Source organism: Manacus candei, unplaced genomic scaffold (assembly GCF_025592945.1).
Source record: "Manacus candei isolate 608988 ecotype Guabito, Panama unplaced genomic scaffold, ASM2559294v1 h1tg000018l, whole genome shotgun sequence".
NCBI lineage: Eukaryota > Metazoa > Chordata > Aves > Passeriformes > Pipridae > Manacus > Manacus candei.
This window is the reverse complement of record NW_026138066.1, coordinates 7,853,630-7,871,794: the sequence shown is the minus strand read 5'-3', so window position 1 is coordinate 7,871,794 and position 18,165 is coordinate 7,853,630. Positions and strand designations below refer to the sequence as shown.

At 41.5% G+C, this 18,165-nt stretch overlaps 1 protein-coding gene across 4 annotated transcripts; it reads left to right on the top strand.

Annotated features, from left to right (window-relative positions):
• The first annotated feature begins 1,234 nt into the window (after window positions 1-1,234).
• Window positions 1,235-16,285, top strand: CSF2RB (colony stimulating factor 2 receptor subunit beta). 4 transcript variants are annotated; one of them, XM_051784115.1, is made up of 14 exons: window positions 1,355-1,638; window positions 2,335-2,605; window positions 4,052-4,181; window positions 6,172-6,356; window positions 6,686-6,834; window positions 7,888-8,059; window positions 8,144-8,276; window positions 8,378-8,538; window positions 9,422-9,567; window positions 9,669-9,843; window positions 10,870-10,960; window positions 11,244-11,313; window positions 12,453-12,556; window positions 12,832-16,285. In XM_051784115.1, exons 2-14 carry the CDS (start codon window positions 2,536-2,538, stop codon window positions 14,015-14,017), a joined length of 2,772 nt encoding a protein of 923 aa, XP_051640075.1. In that variant the 5' UTR covers window positions 1,355-1,638; window positions 2,335-2,535; the 3' UTR covers window positions 14,018-16,285. The 4 variants fall into 4 exon arrangements, with proteins under 4 accessions (XP_051640073.1, XP_051640074.1, XP_051640072.1 ...); XM_051784113.1 differs by having other exon boundaries at window positions 1,235-1,638; window positions 2,475-2,605; window positions 7,888-8,276; XM_051784114.1 differs by having other exon boundaries at window positions 1,235-1,638; window positions 2,472-2,605; window positions 7,888-8,276.
• The last annotated feature ends 1,880 nt before the right edge of the window (window positions 16,286-18,165 follow it).

Below are 18,165 nucleotides of genomic sequence, written 5' to 3'. Positions count from 1 at the left end.
ATCAATTTTTATTTAAAAGTGGGTTTTTTGGGGGGAGGGATTTGGTTGACATTATTTTACTGAACTATTACAAAATGTAACTTCCTGCTTCAAAGACATTACAGTTTAGAAAGGAGATGAAGCAACATGCGATGATAATGTCAGTGATCTTACATGTTGTGATACATAAGAAAATATATTGTAAGTTTGAAACCTAATGGCATGCATGGTCTGCAAAGCTTCTGGTGTGCAGGATTACTTGTTACCTGTTCCTGGAGTTTACCAGAGCAAATGACATCTGAAGATTTTCACTTACAGCTAGATCCTGTGATGTAAACCGCAATGCAGCATGTATGTCTGAAAACGGAGGAACATTTTCAGAGAGGAAGGGGAGGGAAGGAAAATGTCTGTTGGGAAACAAGAAACCTCTTTTCTAAGGGTGGGGGAAGAAATAAACATACTGGCCTCTGAAAATCAGAGCAGGATAATTCCTCTCTACCTTTATACTCCATACAAAGTAAATTCTACCCATCCAGCAAAGTCACATATTCCCCTTCTTGTCTGCAGGTTTTATATAGACACCTCCTGACACACAGTTTCCTCAGATATTCTCATGTTCTTCATCTTGCTCTGCATGTTTCTCTTATTCACATTATACTTTTTTTCCCCTTGTTTATTGCTGCAGTTCTGGTGAGAGCATAACTGAGCTGACTGTGGTTTTGGTCAGTACTCCAGGAATTTAGAGGAGGTGTAGTATGTATCAGTGCAGGATAGACAGACTCTAGCAGTTATATTCTGTATCTGGGGGCTCAGTCTTCCATAGTTTACCCTCCAGAGCAAAAACGTGAGTGTATGTTTTCCTTATGGCTACCTAACTTTCCTGGAGATCTTATTATTGAAGGCTACTGGCCTAAATTTTAAAGTTGGATTAAAAGAGCATGGTTGCCTTGGTTGTAGGATGACTTCAGATCAACTCTTCTCATCAATTTTCTTTTGTTTCTTCTGTGTACTCTAGCACTTATTAACTGTTGTTGAAATAGGTAAAACTTGCTTTTAGAAATATTGCTCAAATTAAAGGGTTACAGAAATAAAGGTAGTTCACTAGTCCCCAGTATAGACATACAAATGAAAGTCCAGTGTGATCCCTGCCATGAAGATTATCTAGTCTAGATTAAAGCAAGAAACAGCACTGGAGTGAAAACTAGAAATTCTTTCTTTGTCTTCCTTACTTCTGCTGCAGTCAATCCCTTCTTTTTCTTAAAATACATTAGTCCCATGATCTGGTAATTGCTAACACGCAGATTGACAAACTTCCTTTCCCTCCCTTCCCTTAGTGCCATTTAAGTGCATACTCTGGGGGCTAAAATAGGAACTACAAACTTCCTATTTTACAAGAAATTGCATAGACTTCCCTTGAAGGGGTGGGGTCTGCTTCTCCGAAAGTGGCATTTCTGATGCACGGAAGATGCAGCATTTATTTTGAAGACTTACTTGCCAAGGAAATCCTGTGCTTGGTTGATACCTTCTGTCTCCAGTTCTGGGCAAGTGTGGGTTTGCTGGTTTCTGCATCAGAGGATTCTGGTGCTGTGGGGGCAGGCTGGACAGGGAGATTCACCCATCAGGTTGAATGATCTGCCTCACAGACATCTCTGGGTCCAGGTAAGGGAATGGTTTCCTTTCTGGGGAAAGCAAAATGGCAGAGTCTGCCCTCATACAAAGGCTTGTGAGTGACTAAGGGATTCCTTAGCAGTAATGACTATTCAATATCATTGGCTCAGCCAGTTGTTTCTCGCATAAGGAATTGATGTTCAAGAGTCTGAAAGTCAATAGGAATTTAAAAGGAGTTTTTCCATGCTCCCCTAAAGTAGAAAAGAGTCTCAGATCTGTAATGTATTTAAGTAGGTGAGTGCATTATGCTTTTGAGAGAGCAATGAGAAATGGCCAAAAGGACTTGAATTCCAGTATGAACGGTGTGGTCCGTGGTCTTGGAACTGCTCAATCTACTCTCACTCTCTAGAATCACCAAAGAAAATAGTTTCTTTGGTATTATGTCTACAATTTGCAAATTGTTTGGGGAGCAGCTAGAAAAGTAGCATGTTGATGAAAAATCTGAAAGTGAATGAATATGGAAATTCAACCACTATAGCTCCCAGGAATTACGTGGTTGGAGATCATATTTTTGAGGAAGGGTAAAAAACAGAACACTGTAGTGGCTCATTAGGAAGGCTTTGAGCATAAAGAGGAGAAGGATAAATAAATTTGAAGGCTGAGTTCTCTTCACAGATCAGGAATGTTTCTTGTTGCTACTCAACAATGCAAATGTGCATTTGCTTCATTCTTTGCTTGTATTGCAAGCTCACACAACAAGAAGACATGAATTTTGTCCTACAATAAATGCTTGGTAGAAGTTCTTTCTGAATGCCACTCCAACACAAATATAAAAGAAGTTCCCTCATTCAGTTTTACTTCTCTTTATGCGAAATGGAAACAAGCAGCTCTACAGTAAGCAGAAGACTATGATCTGAATTAGGATCAAGCCTGCAGGCAAAGGACAGTATGAACATGAAAGAGATTTTCATCCTGCTGCTGAACCTGTATTTGGTCTTCAGTGTTCAAGCCATTCGAGGTGAGATTCAAATTTATATTCTCTTTTATCTTTCCTTCCTTCATTGCCTTTCTTTTTGTATCTGTTTGCTTCTTTCAACTAATGATCTTCCTCATTTTTTGCTTGCTTTTCTGCTTCCTTCTATACCGTCTTCTCTACTACAGGAGAACAGACATCGTGATTAAAACCAGTGTGTAGCAGGTGCATGTGCAGACAAATCAGTTGTATGTTGGTGGTAAGGACAGGCGAAATACTGGATAAATGGATGAGATAAATAAGCTGACTGGATAATGAGTGAATGGAAAGGAGGAGTAGACCCTGGTAATTAGTGAAAACAGGAAAATGAAGGGCTGCATAATTCCAATGGAACTGTACAGGAGTGTAGTCATGTGGACAGACACAAGACAGGGTGGTGGGGGCTACCAAGAGCAACATCCAGATGACCTGATTTTCTTCCTGTGGAATTGCTGACAGATAAAGAGACCATCTGCCATATCCATTGCTTGTGTTTCTGAGTTTAATATCTTTCCTTTCTTATGCAATGAGAGCTACTCTTTACCCCTAAAAAGCCCTTTGAATAAGCTGATAGTAGATCTCATCATGAAAAACTACTGGAGGGAGCACACTCATGTACGCACACTGATATCTTTGTCATCTGAAGCTGCAATATCCCAATAGCACAGCACAGATATTACCTTCAGAGAAAATAAAGCAGGATAAGAAAGCAACTTGCCTCCTAGTGCATGTGCTAGAGGCAAGTCTGTATTTTCCAACTTAACAATTGTGAACTTAAAAAAAAAAATTATCTCTCACGAGAGGTCTGGCTGTTTCTGGATCATGAATCTAGTTCCAATAAATTAGTTTGGTCATTATTCTGAGTCTTAACAAGACTATTCTCAGAGCATCTCACTTTTAAATATACCTTTCTAACATCATCATGTTTACTAGGAAGTTAGTGGCAAAGAAGTCTATATGCCAACGCAACAAAGATGAAATGATTGCTGTGTGCCTGCTGTCCATGGTGTCTACTAATCCTCGGAAATAATCAGTGTTGGAAAAGTGATACCTTGGCTGGAATTATATTCCTTGCAGGCACAAAGATCTCAACAATGGGTAGTTATAGCTTGGTTTGGACACTTGTGTATTGTAGAGATGTGCAGAATGGCCACAACTCTGTACATATTTTCACCAAGTTGTGCCCAATCCCTGGAGGTGTTCGGGACCAAGTTCAGGGCTCTGAGCAACCTGGCCTAGTGGAAGGTGTCCCTGTCCATGGCAGGGGGGTTGGAACTTGATGATCTTTAATGTCCCTTCCAACCCAAACCATCCTACAATTCTATAATTTTCTGGTGGCAAGAGGAGAGTGCTGTTATCAGTGCCTTACCTGTTTTGTACTCCTACTATCTCTCACTATTTACATTTGTAGTCACTGCATCCTTTTTTGTTTTGCCTGAATTCCTTTTTCAGAGAGCATCCCTATGAAAAGCTTGAGCTGCTTGAATGACTACAACTCACAGGTCACCTGCACATGGATGGAGCATTCAGATGCTCATGACCTTGTTGGTATGATTCTTTACCACAGGGATGATGTTTTAATGTAAGTACCTATAATGTGCTGAGCTGGATAAAAGACCAAAGGGAAACTGGCCATAACTTGGAACCCTAGAGACCAGCAGGCAGATTTTAAGAAAACATGCCCACCTCTTTCTGTCATTGGGTTAAAACAAAAGTTGTACCTGCTTCTGAGGCCTCATTTAGGAAGGGAATAATGAATAGGCCATGCTAGTGGAGTTATTTTTTTCACCTTTACAATTATTTTCCATGATTTTGTTGTGAGATAATAGATTAGAAATAAGACGGGGCATATAGGATGCTAATAATGGAGGGCAGAAGATGGTGTCAGAAAAATGTGAGCATAAAGGACAGTTTTTATAAACCCAAAAGGAAGAAGGCATTCCCCGTGTCATTTTGTCAATTTAGAAGCATCACTGAGAGTGTGGTTTTGATCACTTCTGAGCAACATGTATAGATTCTGTGTTTGTGAGATAGAGAAGACTGGTAAGTTCATCTGTGCTATTGGTTTTCCTCCCAGAGATACTGGTGTGTTTATGAGAGTATCTCTCTGTTACATCTGTTTCCTTTTGAAAAGGGAACCGAATCATCAGACTGGATCGATTGTGAGGGTAAGAAAGGACAGAAGGGAGGAAGAGTTAGGGGAGAGAGGAAGGCAAAGATGGATGGCTGAGAAGAAAATGATTTAGAGTATGGGGATACAGGAAGGAAAGTAAAGAGAAAGAACTCTTAATTTTATTGCAAACAAGAGAGAATTAGTAGATCTAAAAGCAACTGAAATCAGTGGAAGAACTTTGGAACAGGACCTTGAAGTTAAGGCTTCTGAGAAAAGATGATATAAAGTTACTTGGACTTTTGGAGGATTCTCTGCAACATTGTTACTTGATGGAGTGTGTGGATCATGAAACATGACTGAACTCATCAGATGAGTCAGTATTAAACACGGACAATCACACAGCTGAAATCAAAACAGCCAGCAATTAAACACCATCGGCTCATAGATGAAGAATAGTTGATTAAATCCCAGACTATAGGGTAATGGTGAGTGGACAGAAATTTCTTTAGGACTTCACAACCCTTGGGCTGACTCTTGTTTAAGGTTATGCACATGTATGGTCAGTCCCACCCATATTTCAGCAATTTCCCTGGTTTCCTTGCTAATACTCAACTTTTAAAACTAGCAATAGTGCTGAATAATGCTTGCTGACATATAGTTGGCTAGAAGACTCCATCTTATCCTGGAAGACAACATTTGGCCTTAAATATTTGCAAGTTAATATTTCTCATCTGAACTGGAACAATATAATATACTGGGCATGAAGCCACAAGCACAAAAAAAATTCCAGAGAGTACAAAAAAACCCAACACTTCTCTCCAGCAGCTAAGGCTACTGCAAACACACAAATATTTCCCTCTCCTGCCTAGTTTAAAATACTGTTTCTAATTTTCATGATGTTCCTTGGACTGGAGAAAGGCTATCTGAAAGAATGATTAACATTTTGGATCAACTCTTTAATGAATGTTTGAGGTCCCTTGTCAGAACAGAACTACAAAGGATACAGAAGTACATTTTGGTTGGACAATCTTTTTTTAAGTGTCTTTTTGGGACTGCAAAATGAATGTCTTCAATAAGCTAAGGATCATCAGAACTTTACTGCCTTTCACTTTGAGTAAAAGGTGCATTTACATGACATTAATTTCCATCATACTATTTCTCACCTAAAATATGAGATTACATAGAGCTAGGCTAAAAAGTAACAATAACAGACTGGTACTAAAATATAGCATTCTGCTGTACAACTTCGAAATGAGGAGGTATTTGACAAAAATCGTGGTGTTAAAAATATTTGTCATATCAACTGATGCAAAACAGGACTAATAGATACGGTGAGAAGAGGATATAAGTGCCCTAGTAAATTATAACAACAGAATGGGATGAAATTGGTTTCAGGTATTTAATTTCGTGTTAACTGTAGGTCTCCAGATCAGATCTTTATAGATGACTTTATACACAGGGAGAACAAGGAGATGTATTGCAAACGCCAGACAGAAAATGACTTACATGAGACTCCTGATGTGTATGTGCGCTGGGTTTGTCGCAACTCTACAGACTATTTTGGAATGGGGGTAGAAGATATTTATGGCTTCAAACCTAACAAGATGCTTCAAGCAGAACTAAATGTTGATCTTTTCCAAAATGGTAAGACTTAAATACCAAATTCTCATTTTCCAATGAATTTTAAGGATCTTTGGGACTGTGTTTGCCATTCAGCCAAGAACTGAATTCTACTTCCATTGTGAAAACTGCCAAAGAGGTTCACATTGAAAGGGTGGGTCAGGGAGAGGAAAAGGCAAGTTTCTGGGAGCAGCTGGACCTGGTATCATCTCAGGAGCTAGTCAAGCAGAAGATACTTGGTGTGGCAGGGATAACATACTCTGGAAATGGGGAAGCTTACCTAGATGTTCTCTTCCCCTCTTTGTGTCCTTCCCTCACTATCTCTACTCATGTGTTGTACTAACACCTTCCAGTTCAGCCCCTTCCACCTCAGAACCTCTCAGTCAGCTTGATGACATCAGGAGACTTCTTGCTGACCTGGAAAACAGCTGATGAAAGCCAAATGCTGGGCAATGCACTGGAGTATGAAGTCACTTACAAGCGGGAATGGGAGTCCTGGGAGGTAAGAGTGGAGGAGCTGAGCTGTCCTGGGTTGGACTGCACCATTTTGGGCAATTGAAATTCTGTGGTAAAAGTTGTGTGAATTAATGACCTTTCCATTCTCAGGTACTAAGAAGATGCAACAAATATTTTTTGGGTCAGGCAGAAGGGATTCTCTTTCTATTTGCAAGTGACTTGCCCAGTGAAATACCATTTGTCCTGAACTGAAAGCAAAGTTCTCTTCTCCACTGAAAAAAACCAAAAAGGGATGCTGTGCTTGGGTTTTGAGTTGGAATTGATTTTGCCCTGAATCCCTTCCAAATAGAATTAAATCATGTTCCAACAGGAGGCTGTGGGTTCATGAGGGGAAAATGGCAAAATACATTTGAAGTTGCTCCCCCATGGACAAAGATATGTTTTGGAGTTTTTTGGTGGAGTTTTTTGTTGTTTGTTTTTTTGTTTTGTTTTGTTTTGGTTGGTTGGTTGGTTGTGTTGTTGGGGAATTTTTTTTTAGTTTTTTTTTTTTTTGTTGTTGTTGTTTTTATTTTTTGTTGTTTTGTTTTGTTGTTGATTTTTTTTTTGATTGGTTGTTTGTTTTTTAATTTTTAGTTTTTAGAAGTCCATATCCTTTGCTCTATTGTTTCCCTGGATCTTCATATGTTTCTCTTCTGTATCTGTCAGCTTAATCTTTAGTTTTTAAGGGAAGTATCCTGTCCAGATTCCCACATAATTCTGCACTGAGAGTTATGAACATGTGTAGCTGGAGGTGAACACAGTCAGGACTCTGCAAGCTACAGGAGCTGGCCTACTTGTTGGGAGAGGTTGTGCCTGAGAGTGCCTGTGCCTCAGCCTTCCTGTGCCATGCTGGCAGCATGCGTGCTGAAGCCCCTCTAGTATGGGAGTAAGGACGACTGCATGGCAGCATGGACATGGACCACTGCATGTGTGGGACTGTTGAGAGATGCCAGCTGGCAGTCACATCCTCTCACTCTTTCCCCCCTCCACCCCTCTTCTCCATTCCCCAACTCCCCAATTTCCTCCCTCCCTTCCATTCCCTTTTATCCCCCGACAACAGGGAGCTGCCTCACTCTTGCTCTCCAACACCACTCACTGCAATCTCAGCCGTGAGGACCTCGTCCCAGGGAGCAGCTACATTGCCCGTGTGCGAGCCAGACCGGGGCAGGCCAGTGGCTTCTCTGGGCAGTACAGTGAGTGGAGCATGGAGGCGTCATGGAAGACCCCTGAAGGTAGTATAGGATGGAGAGGGGCTGTGCAGGGTGGGAAGCTCTGGCTGAGAAGCCAGACCTTTCCTGTCACTTGTTTCTCTGAAGGTGGCCTTCAGCCCAGGAACCTTCGCTGCCTCTTCAATGGTGGAGATCGTCTGACCTGCAGCTGGGAAGTGAAGAAAGCGATCACCACCTCTGTCCTCTTTGGCTTGTTCTTCAGGGCCACTCCATCATCAGAGTACGTGCTCTGCCCATGGCAGCATGTCTGTGCCTCTCCCATGGGGTTTCTGCTCTGCCCCATTCCCCTAATCTCAGTTCAGCCTCTTTTTTTCCCCTCAGAGAAGAGGAATGCTCTCCTGTGCGTGAGAAGACTTTGCCCCACATCCCGTATGTGGTGCAGAGCTGTGAGATCCTTGTTAGCAATTCCAGCAGCCAGAGCCAGTACAATGTGTCTGTCCGGGCCAAGACGGAGGAGAAACTGATTGAAAGCTACAAGAACAGTTAGTTACTGTGTTGTTTCTTCCTTCTTCTCTTTCTTTCCTTCTTGGAGAGATGCCTGTCTGAGCAAGTGGGGCTGAAGACAGTGGCAAGGAAGAAAAGGGAGTAGGGAGAAGAATCAATTACTGACAAAGAAAGGAACTGTGTCAGGTCAGAGCTCTGGGATGTAAGTGTGGAGTTCCTCAGTGGCACTCTGAGGAAGGTGATGGTGACAGAAACTGCTGTGCAGAAATTCAGGTTGTAACCCAGAGCTTATCAATGAGTGATTTTCACCCTGCTGACTTCTCTGTGATTGACCTTCAAGAGTGTCCCAGGTGACAGGGAGCTGTGGTGAGAGGTGTTTGTGGGGAGTGTGTCACTATGTGATTTCTCAAGAAGCCAGTGGAGCTCTTGTGGGTTTGTGCCTTGGCCCCTGGAATACTCTATGAGGTAGGAATCCTCTGCCCAGTGAGGTGCACCAGATGGATCATTTCTGCCTACATATATCTGGAGGTATTTGAGCTATTTTTTGCAGACTAAAGATGGGAGAGCTCCTTGCAGAGGGTGAAAATATCAGGAGGTAACTCCAAGAGAGATGAAAATCTCTGGAAATGTGGTGGACCAGTAACAATGTTTTACCTATTGCTTCACTACCTCCCTGTACCCAGGGAGTCCTGTCAACATTCATGGGTATGGATTTTCTGTTATTTAGTGGTCTACTGGTTTATTCTATTTGAGTAGAAAATGAAGATGTGGAGAATTAAGAAATGTTAAAAAGCTGAGACTTCTTACATTGCACAAAACAATCGTGTTTTCAGTCTCTGGAAGTGATTTGCAGTGGGGAAAAAATGAATCACTTTTTCCAGTGGCCCAGTAGGTTGCCCTGAGACATTCCATGTGTTCCAGTTCAGGTGCTCCCGCCTGCAAACGTGTCAGTAAAAGCAACAGAGAACCAAGAGTATGAACTGAGATGGGTAAAACACACCATGGGATACAACTTCATAACACAGAGATATCAAGTTGAATACTGGGAAAACAACCAATATGAAAAGGTAACTTTCACAAAGTGCAGGAGTCCTGGATATTTCTTTGCTAGACAAATGGAACGAAACTTCTTCTTACCTTGTCATTTGTGCTTATTTCCTCTTTCCAGACTCTCCAGAAGTTAAGTATCAGCAATGATGAACCTCCTTTCATCTTCACTCTGCAGATGCTGGCAGCATCTACAGAATACAGGGGGAAAATGCGCGCAAGGGTGAATACGCCCCTGGATTATGAGGGGCCTTGGAGTGAATGGAGCGAGGAGTTCACCTGGAAGACTGAGAACGGTACTTTTCATGCAGGCTGCTTTTGTAAGGTTTGCATGGACTGTTAATGGCTGAAATGCCTCTTGAGAAAAATATATGCTCTCAGCTGAGGTTGGAGTGAGGTGCAGCCATGAGTTATCTGGAGTCACTTAAGGCAGCTTCTCTGCCTGCATCCTTGCAGTACATCAATGCCAGTGAATAAGGTGAATGACCTTTTAAGTTTCTTTCATACTTGCCTTCATAAGGTGAGTACAATTAACCATAAAGTTTTCGACATGGAAAATGAAACAGAGATCCTGCCCAAAAGATCATTCTTGTTTCCTGGTTCCAGTAATCCATTCTGCTGTCAGTGACTGAAGAGCCTGAGACTGAAAGAAGACAGAATATAAGCCATCAGTTTTTTATATTTGCACAGTGACTATAGGGTTGTGTAAAACACACCGTAGGGTATGCTGGAGATAAAACCTTTACATGTTTTTACTGTTTCTTGACTGAGAGGCAGAATATCTGCCCTCATACAGTCTTGTGCCCAAAGTAATATGATCTGACATGATTTGTTCTGAGGAAACTTGTAGCAGTGATACTGTTAGGCAAATTTTGATGAGTATACTCAGGAAGAAATTGGTGTGCTGTTGTTGCTGATAGCAGAGAAAGCTCTTAGAAAATCTCTGAGACCCCATTTCTTCAGAACTGTAGAGTCAGGCAGACCTAAGATGCCTGGAGACATGCCTGTTGTTCAGGATGGACTGAGGTTTCTAACCATCTTCTTAATAGCATGAACTGTTTACTCTGAGGTCAGTCAGATCTAAAAAATGTATCAGTAAAGGTAACAATGAACTCCTTTGGTCAGTTAGCTGTACAGGCCATGTTTGATCTGTCCTGCTTTGGAGGGTATTCCAACAGTTTGAAAGCCTTATGATCCTGTCTCTTGACATAACCCCTGCGTTTTCCTGATCTTCCTGTGTGAAGAGTGACCATAGTGAAAAATCTGTTATGGGAAATGGCCACTCGACAGGTGGATACCTATTTATCTTTTCTCTGTTTCAGTTCTGCCACCAGTGGTTCTCCCAGTGATGCTCCCAGCTCTCATCATCACTTTGCTAATAGTTGCTTGTTGCAGCTATAAATATTTCCTCAGGTAGGTTTGTGTTGCAACTAGGACATTCAGCAGCCTGTTTGCCGAGTGGGTGGCATAAAGGCTAAGGCACTTCTTGTCCCCCATGAGATAGAGGTCTATGTGGAGATGAACCTTGGTGGGCAGCCTTGTCCATGTCTGTGCAAGGGTGAGAGTTGAGTTGGTGCTGTGCCATTGCCTTGGCGGTGCCTCGCTGTGCAGAGCAGCACAGTGTATGGGGTGCAGTCTTTTCTGGTTGCAGTCACAGTGAGAAGCATATCTTGAAAACTCTATGTTGTTGCTGCAGGAAGAAGAAAATGTGGGAGGAAAATATTCCAAACCCCAGAAAGAGTCTCTTGATCCAGAGCTACGTGGGGGTAAGAGGGAACTGTACCTTGAAGGGTTCATTATTTCTCTCTCTTTTTCAGGACTTCCAGAAATCTTAAGAGCCTTTCTTGTTTCGTGGTCCACAATGAATAGTTATCTTCATTAGCTGATGAATTATTTTTAGGAGAAGTGCTGGTCCTACTCAACGTAATAGTGTTCTTATATTTATACCAGCAGACTTCTTTGTGCTGCGCTTGTCAGCACCACTGTGATGTAAAATCAAGCTAGAAAATTTTCAGTACTTTAAAATTTTAACTGACTGAAATAATCCAATGTCATTAGCAAACTTAATTAGCTAATGCTGATCACTGAATATCCAGAAGAAGAGATCAGCACCTCCCTCTTGACTTTCCCTCCTCATAAAGCTATAGAGAGAGGTGAGGTTGCCTGACATGCTCCTTTTCTCCAAAATAGCCTTTTTACCAGCTTTGTTGTCCTCCTCTGGATGCATTTGAGTACCTTAAAATCCTTCTTAAATTGTGGGACCCAGAACTTCACACAGTACTCAAGGTGAGGCCACACTATTGCTAAATACAGCAGGATAATTGCCTCTTTGACTGGCTGATGATGCCATCTTTGAAGACCCCCAGGACAGAGTTTTCCCTCCTGGCTGTCAGGGTGCACACTGATTTGAGCCAGCACCCCCAGCCCTTTCTGCAGGGCTGCTCTCCAGCTACTCCTTTCCTAATTTGTACTTGTACCCAGCATTATGCTGTTCCAGGTGGAGAATCTGGCATTTGCACTTGTTAAATTTCATTCCATTGATGATTGTCCAATGCTCCAATCTATCTAGATCCCTCTACAAAGCCTCTTTTCCCTTGAGAGAGTCAACAGCATCTCCCAGCTTGGGATTGTCAGTAGATTTGCTAATGGTGCCTTCAAATCCTGCATCCAGATCATTGATAAATGTATTGAACTGGCCCTAGAACTGCATTCTGAGGTACACTGCTGGTGACTGATCACCAGCCATATGTAGCCCCATTCACTAAAACCTTTGAGGCCCTGCCCTTCAGCCGGTTTTTCACACAGCACACTGTACCTTTGTCCATGAGGAACGTACAGTTCCTGATTCTGATTCTACGGCCAGTGAGACACTGCTCTTTGGTCATGTCTGCTTTTTCATTTTCAGAAAGCACAGTTGGGAAACTGGCCAACAAGCAACCAGCTGGACTTCAACAAATACAGCCTTTCAGAGAAGACGGAGCAGGCTAGTTTCCTTCAAGTTCTGGACAGGTGAGTGAACAGCACAGTGACACTGTGGATGATAGCCTCTAAGAACTCCCTGCATCATGGCTGGATACAATCAAATGCTCTGTCACTAAAAAGCCTGTACAGGTTGCTTTTGAGGAGGGGATACAATTGTTTATTACCTGGGTTAGACTGCATCTCCAAGAAAACTTTTCTAAGCCTGTGTTTAGCTATGTGTGTTTTCAAATAAGCTTGTTTTATGTTTAATGTTTACCACAATAATCTCTCTCATGAGCAACTTTTAACTTTCCCCCTTTCAGGCAGGCGAAGACTTTGGCAGAGTACCCTGAAGGGCAGACTGAAAAGACAGATGTTTCCCTTGTTGCACCAGACCTACAGAACTCATACCATGCTTTAAATGAGGCAGAGCATGCCCCAGTTTTCTGCTCTAGTCAGATTGCTGGTCATTCCTTTCCTGTTTCAAGGAAAAACAGTGATGACGAAAGTATTGCTCCCCACACAGCAATCCCTTGCTTTGCTTTCAATGGTCCATACTTGTACAATCCAGTGATGTCCTCCCACCCTGACATACATCAGTCCTTGGAACTGGACCAGGTGGGACTCCGTAAGAAATCAGTTTCCCTTCAGTATGTGACTCTCCCAAGGGAAGACTGTCCTCAGGCTCCACAGAGGCAAGAAGAGCCAGGAGCAGGTCCTCCAAAGCCCTACCTACTTACAGATCAGAAGGAAATGATGCAGCACCTCAGTGATAAGGAAGAAGTCTCACCGGCCCCACCAGCCTGTGGGAAAGGCACCAAGATGGAAACAGAAGAAGAGAGCTCTCCAAAAGCTCCCAGCTGTACCACATCTCCTCAGCAGTGTCCCTTGGAGTACTTCCCTACAGAGAGCCTGTTACTGCCATCAGCCAGTGCCTCCACCCATCCTCCACTTGTCACTGCTGGGGAATCACCTGGTGGCTCACAGGAGCCCCAGCCCCCCAGTGACCACTCTTGCCATGGGAAAACTGGTGTCATGGTCCAAGTTTCAGGTCAGGCACCAACCTCTTCTCCTGAATTGCACCTGGAGAGGTTTGGAGACTATCTTACTGTGCCTTTAGGCCTCAACGGACATTCAGAAGCCACAAAGATTCCTTTACCTGTCTTACAGAAGGAAAATGGTCTTCCTAGAAAGCAGCCTTTGTCAGAGGGTAACTTAGTGGTGTTGAACCCTGACAGCACTGAGCCAGTTTTCCTTTGCCAGGTTGGTGACTATTGCTTCCACAGCCTAAAACCCAGTGTGAAGATGGATAATGGTCAGGAAGACCACCAAGTCAAGAAACTTTCTGAGGGCAAGACAACACTTGGGAAGCCTGTATCTGATGATGGCTCCATCACTGGCAAGGAAAAGGATGTATCAAAAATGCAGGCTATTCAGCTTTTCAAAATCCTGAAATCAGATGACTACTTTTCCTGGCAGCAATCTTTGAGGATTAAAGAAATCTGTTAAATGGGTAAATACTAATCAATACTGAAGAGACTGATAACTGAAAGAGGCTGCAACTGTCTGATGAAAATGAACCTTCAAACCAAGGAACAAATAAACACCAGTTTCATTTTCAAGCTTCCAGTCCAACATGTGGAAAAACCTGAAGTAGCTCAGTATCATTCTCAGTGCTCTTCACACATTTGGCCTGAAATACATGTATTTGCCTTTCGTGTTTTTTAAACTTTTTGACTTATCCACAATGAGCAGTTTATCCTCCTTATGATCCTGTGACAGATCACAATCATCTTGCAATTATACCAAATTGCCTGGCAAAACTGATGGCAGGAAATGCAGACTTAACAGAAGAAGACAAGCTTGAACACCTTGGAAAGAAAACTTAGATTCTTAAGAGCAATTTTGTTGAACTTCTGTGTGTTTATAAAATAGATCTAAAAGTCACCAAGGAACTTTCATATCTCTGCCTTTCCACTATGGCATGAAATAGGTATTGTCTAAGGCAAAAAACTCCCCAAAACCAAAAAACAGGATAGTTATAGAAGGGTAACTACAAAATGTGAAAAAAAAATGTTGAAGTCCAGGAAAGCTTTCTTAATGTTAATGTGCAGTACATCACAGCAAATGCTAAGGATAAGAAGGTAACGCTAGTGGGATACATAAAGTAGGCTGTAGAGAACCATTTGGAGGAAGAAACATGGCTGAAAGAAAACCCAAGGACTCTTAAGGTTCAGTGAGAGAGAGGGAGTGGGGCAGGTAACAGAAAACAGCACGCAAGAAATGTTGGGAAGATGCACAAGTTTAAATCTGCTGCAGCTTTTCTATTTATAAGTGTTAAAATACCATAGTATTTTAAGTTAATTGACTGTTTATACATAATATTCTTAATCTTAACTGTGTAATCGATTCTTTGGGGCTTTTTTTTCTGAGTAATAAGATGTGTTGAGAAAGAGGAGACATTTTTTCCCAGTTTTACTGTAAAGAAAGTGGTGTAAGGAAAGAGCCTTTGTTCAGAACTGTGAGTTTGTGACCAGCAAGAAGGCTTTGATTTCAGACCTGAAGGTGGACTTGCATTCAAAAAAAATTTCTTTTTTTCAAATATAAAATCTGTACTAATAAAAATATTATTTCTTCATATAAATATTTCCTTTCACATGTTAAAATATTGTGGTTACAATAAAATTACTATTAGTTTGTTTGATCAGACCTCAAAAAATTCTGTATGTTAGCTATGCCACCTGTGAGGCAGAACACTTTCTCCTGACTTTGCTATATTATTTGACAGAGATAATGATTTCTGTGTTTCTGCCAGCTGATTCCTCCTGTTGAGTTAATGGGACAGCACTGATTCAGAAATTGCAGTGAAATGAATTGTTTTTTGAGGATTTTATTCTCAGAAATACGATTTTAAATCTGAAAGGTGTGCAAATTGAGTTTGGTGTTCTTGACAGCAAAAGATACGCAGTTATAACCTCTGATAGAGAATATTGATGACCACTTTGAAAGATTTTCAATGTAGACCTTTTGTAATCAATGTATTTTTTTGGCCTTTCTAGAGTGGCACAATTAATTTCTTCCAGGCTGTATGATTGTGATCTAATTGTGTCCTAAAAGGAGATGTTTAAATTCATATGCAAATTTTGTATCTGGATTCACATCTTAGATATGCATCACTTTCCTGGGCTTTGAATTACTGGGGTTTGATAATCAAGAAGATTAGTGAGTGGGAGAACTTTTATTCAACTCAGTGGCTTTTGAATGGAGCCCATTTGCATTGTCATCAGCACTCTAAGAGCTCTCTGTTCCTTTTGTCTCTCTGCACTTCACTGGGCATTTGCAGAGGCTGATTTTGGAGACACGATTTACAGACAGAAGCACATAATATCCACAGAGCGGATATTATCATCTGAAGATCACTTCAGGAGCCTGGAACTTGCAGAGTAACATGCCATTGTCAAACTAGGGGAACTGAGCAGTGGTTTTCTTTGCAACTATAACAATCGGTTTAGGGCAGAATGAATTTCTGCTCTAGGGACTCCTTGTTCAATATCCATTTAAGTATTATTAAATAAAATCTGTAATGAATGTTGGAAGCAGGGCTCATAATCTACAGCTCTGCTGTGCCAGAGGAATACACTTTTTACTGGGTTACTGAATCAAAACTTCCATAAACTTCTTCTGGTGCTGATCCTATGAATCTTCCATGCTCTTCTGCATGAGATCCAGGTGCAGTGCTGGTGGTAAAAAGCATTTTACAATACTGTAACCTGGTGTGGTGATTCAAGACTTAGAAGCTGTCATGAGTCCCAGGTCTTCCACTTCCTGATCATTAACTTAAGCCCCAAAGTTACTGTGCAAAAGCAGGTTGCTGCTACCTTTCCCAGTGCTAGGCACTGATATGCAGGAGAGGAATCATCATTGTGATGATTCAGGAGCCAATTATGACATGCCCCTCTCTCTACAGCTTCTCACTAAGTAGTTCCAGCCCCACAGCCTTTATATCTGTGTGATGAGCCACTGATGTTTCTGATATAGTCAAAAAAAGAGAGGTAAGCATCACAATACTGTAAATCACATTTTACAGCTCCCTATTTACACTGCAGTGTATATACAGTTATGAGATTATTGCAACCCTTTCCTCACTGCCCACTCAAGCATAAAAGATTCTGCCCGTGTTTCAACAGCAGACATTTTTCTTTTCATTGCTCTGAAGTAATCACTTTATTATTCCATATCATAATCTTCATCAACCGGAAACATATTACCTGAATTTGCATGAGATTAGGGGAGGAAGTATATTGTGTTCTCAGTGGTTCTAAATAAGGTCAATGCTGAACTGCTCTGTTGTTTTGTTTCTGCTATCTCAGGGTTTGTCTTTTATGTAAGGAAGGAAAATGGAGCTAAATGGTTTGCTAGAAAAAGAAACCTGCAGTGGAAAGCCCTCCAAGACCTCAGGGAATGACAGCTGGAGAATTTCTGAGAACCATAAAATCATAGAATCCTGTACCTCTACAGGGTAATGGAAAACAAACCTAATCGATCCTGCAGTCCTTTTGGTTTCTTGTTCACAAGCACGTTGTACACACAACCTTACTCCCATAGAACTCCACTGAATGATCTCTGCCTCTTCTCCTCACTCTCTGCTTGCTCCCTTCTGCTCTCACTCTGGAGATGAAATTTCCATGAAAAGAAACACAACGTGCCACATTCTCTACATGGGGAATAAGTAACACTTGTGCCTCTTTTGGCCCTTTTTACAAGCCTTTTCAAAGGCCTACCAGGATTCCATATGCTACAATCTGGATCCTAACAACTCCTCATATTACACAATAGATGTTTCACCATGATGTTCAGTGAGTGAGCCCAAGCTCCTCTGCAAACTCACTCAACATGAGCCAGTTTTAATTCAAAACCTCTGCAGATTTGTTTTGTACTTTCCAGCTCTTTGATAGAGAAGCATATGGTCCTCCTTCTTGAAGGATAATTTGTTTGTCTAGAGAAGGAGTTCTAAAGCTATCTGAAACAACTGGGTAGGTTTTCCTATTCTCCTTTTCAAAATTTTCCAGCTCCTGGTTCACAGCATGCACATACACTGCAAAGTTTTGAGATGAGTACTTTTTCATCTTCTAAGCTGTTTGTCCTGCAGCATTCAGACGTATATAAGATGTTGACACACATTTTCAAGTTTATTTCATTCACTGTAGGTTCATGAGAGATTCATGGTGTTGTTTCAGCATCTAAAGACACCCTTTTTCTCCCTTCTACTTGCAGCAGAGACTGTAGTATAGGAAGATAAGACTAACACATTAGATCTAAACAATCATTCCATCTAGCCCAGTATTCTGTCTCTGCCAATATTTGCAGTGGATGCTTAAAGCCTGGGTGTAGTAAACATGAAACAGTATCCAGCAAATAATTAAATCCTCAACTTATATATTTACCTGGTATCTGACCCAGAGCATTCCAGAATTGGAGGTTACATCTAAGGTGTTGTAGACAATATGTGCTCCATGTCTCTTGCCTTTAGAGGTTCAACTAACTCCTTTCTATAACCACTTAATTGTTGGCTTCATAATGTCTGATTGGAAAGTATTACTATATTTGTTTATAAATAAAACCATACAAACAAAAAAATAATACCCACATTTTCCTGA

What these genes read in the sequence shown, in the direction of transcription:
- CSF2RB (XM_051784113.1), top strand. Translation starts at nt 2,536, where the DNA reads ATGAACATGAAAGAGATTTTCATCCTGCTGCTGAACCTGTATTTGGTC. An exon ending in CACAGGGATGATGTTTTAAT is followed by an intron (nt 4,182 to 6,171) that starts GTAAGTACCTAT and finishes CTTTATACACAG; the next exon opens with GGAGAACAAGGAGATGTATT. An exon ending in AGCTATAAATATTTCCTCAG is followed by an intron (nt 10,961 to 11,243) that starts GTAGGTTTGTGT and finishes TTGTTGCTGCAG; the next exon opens with GAAGAAGAAAATGTGGGAGG.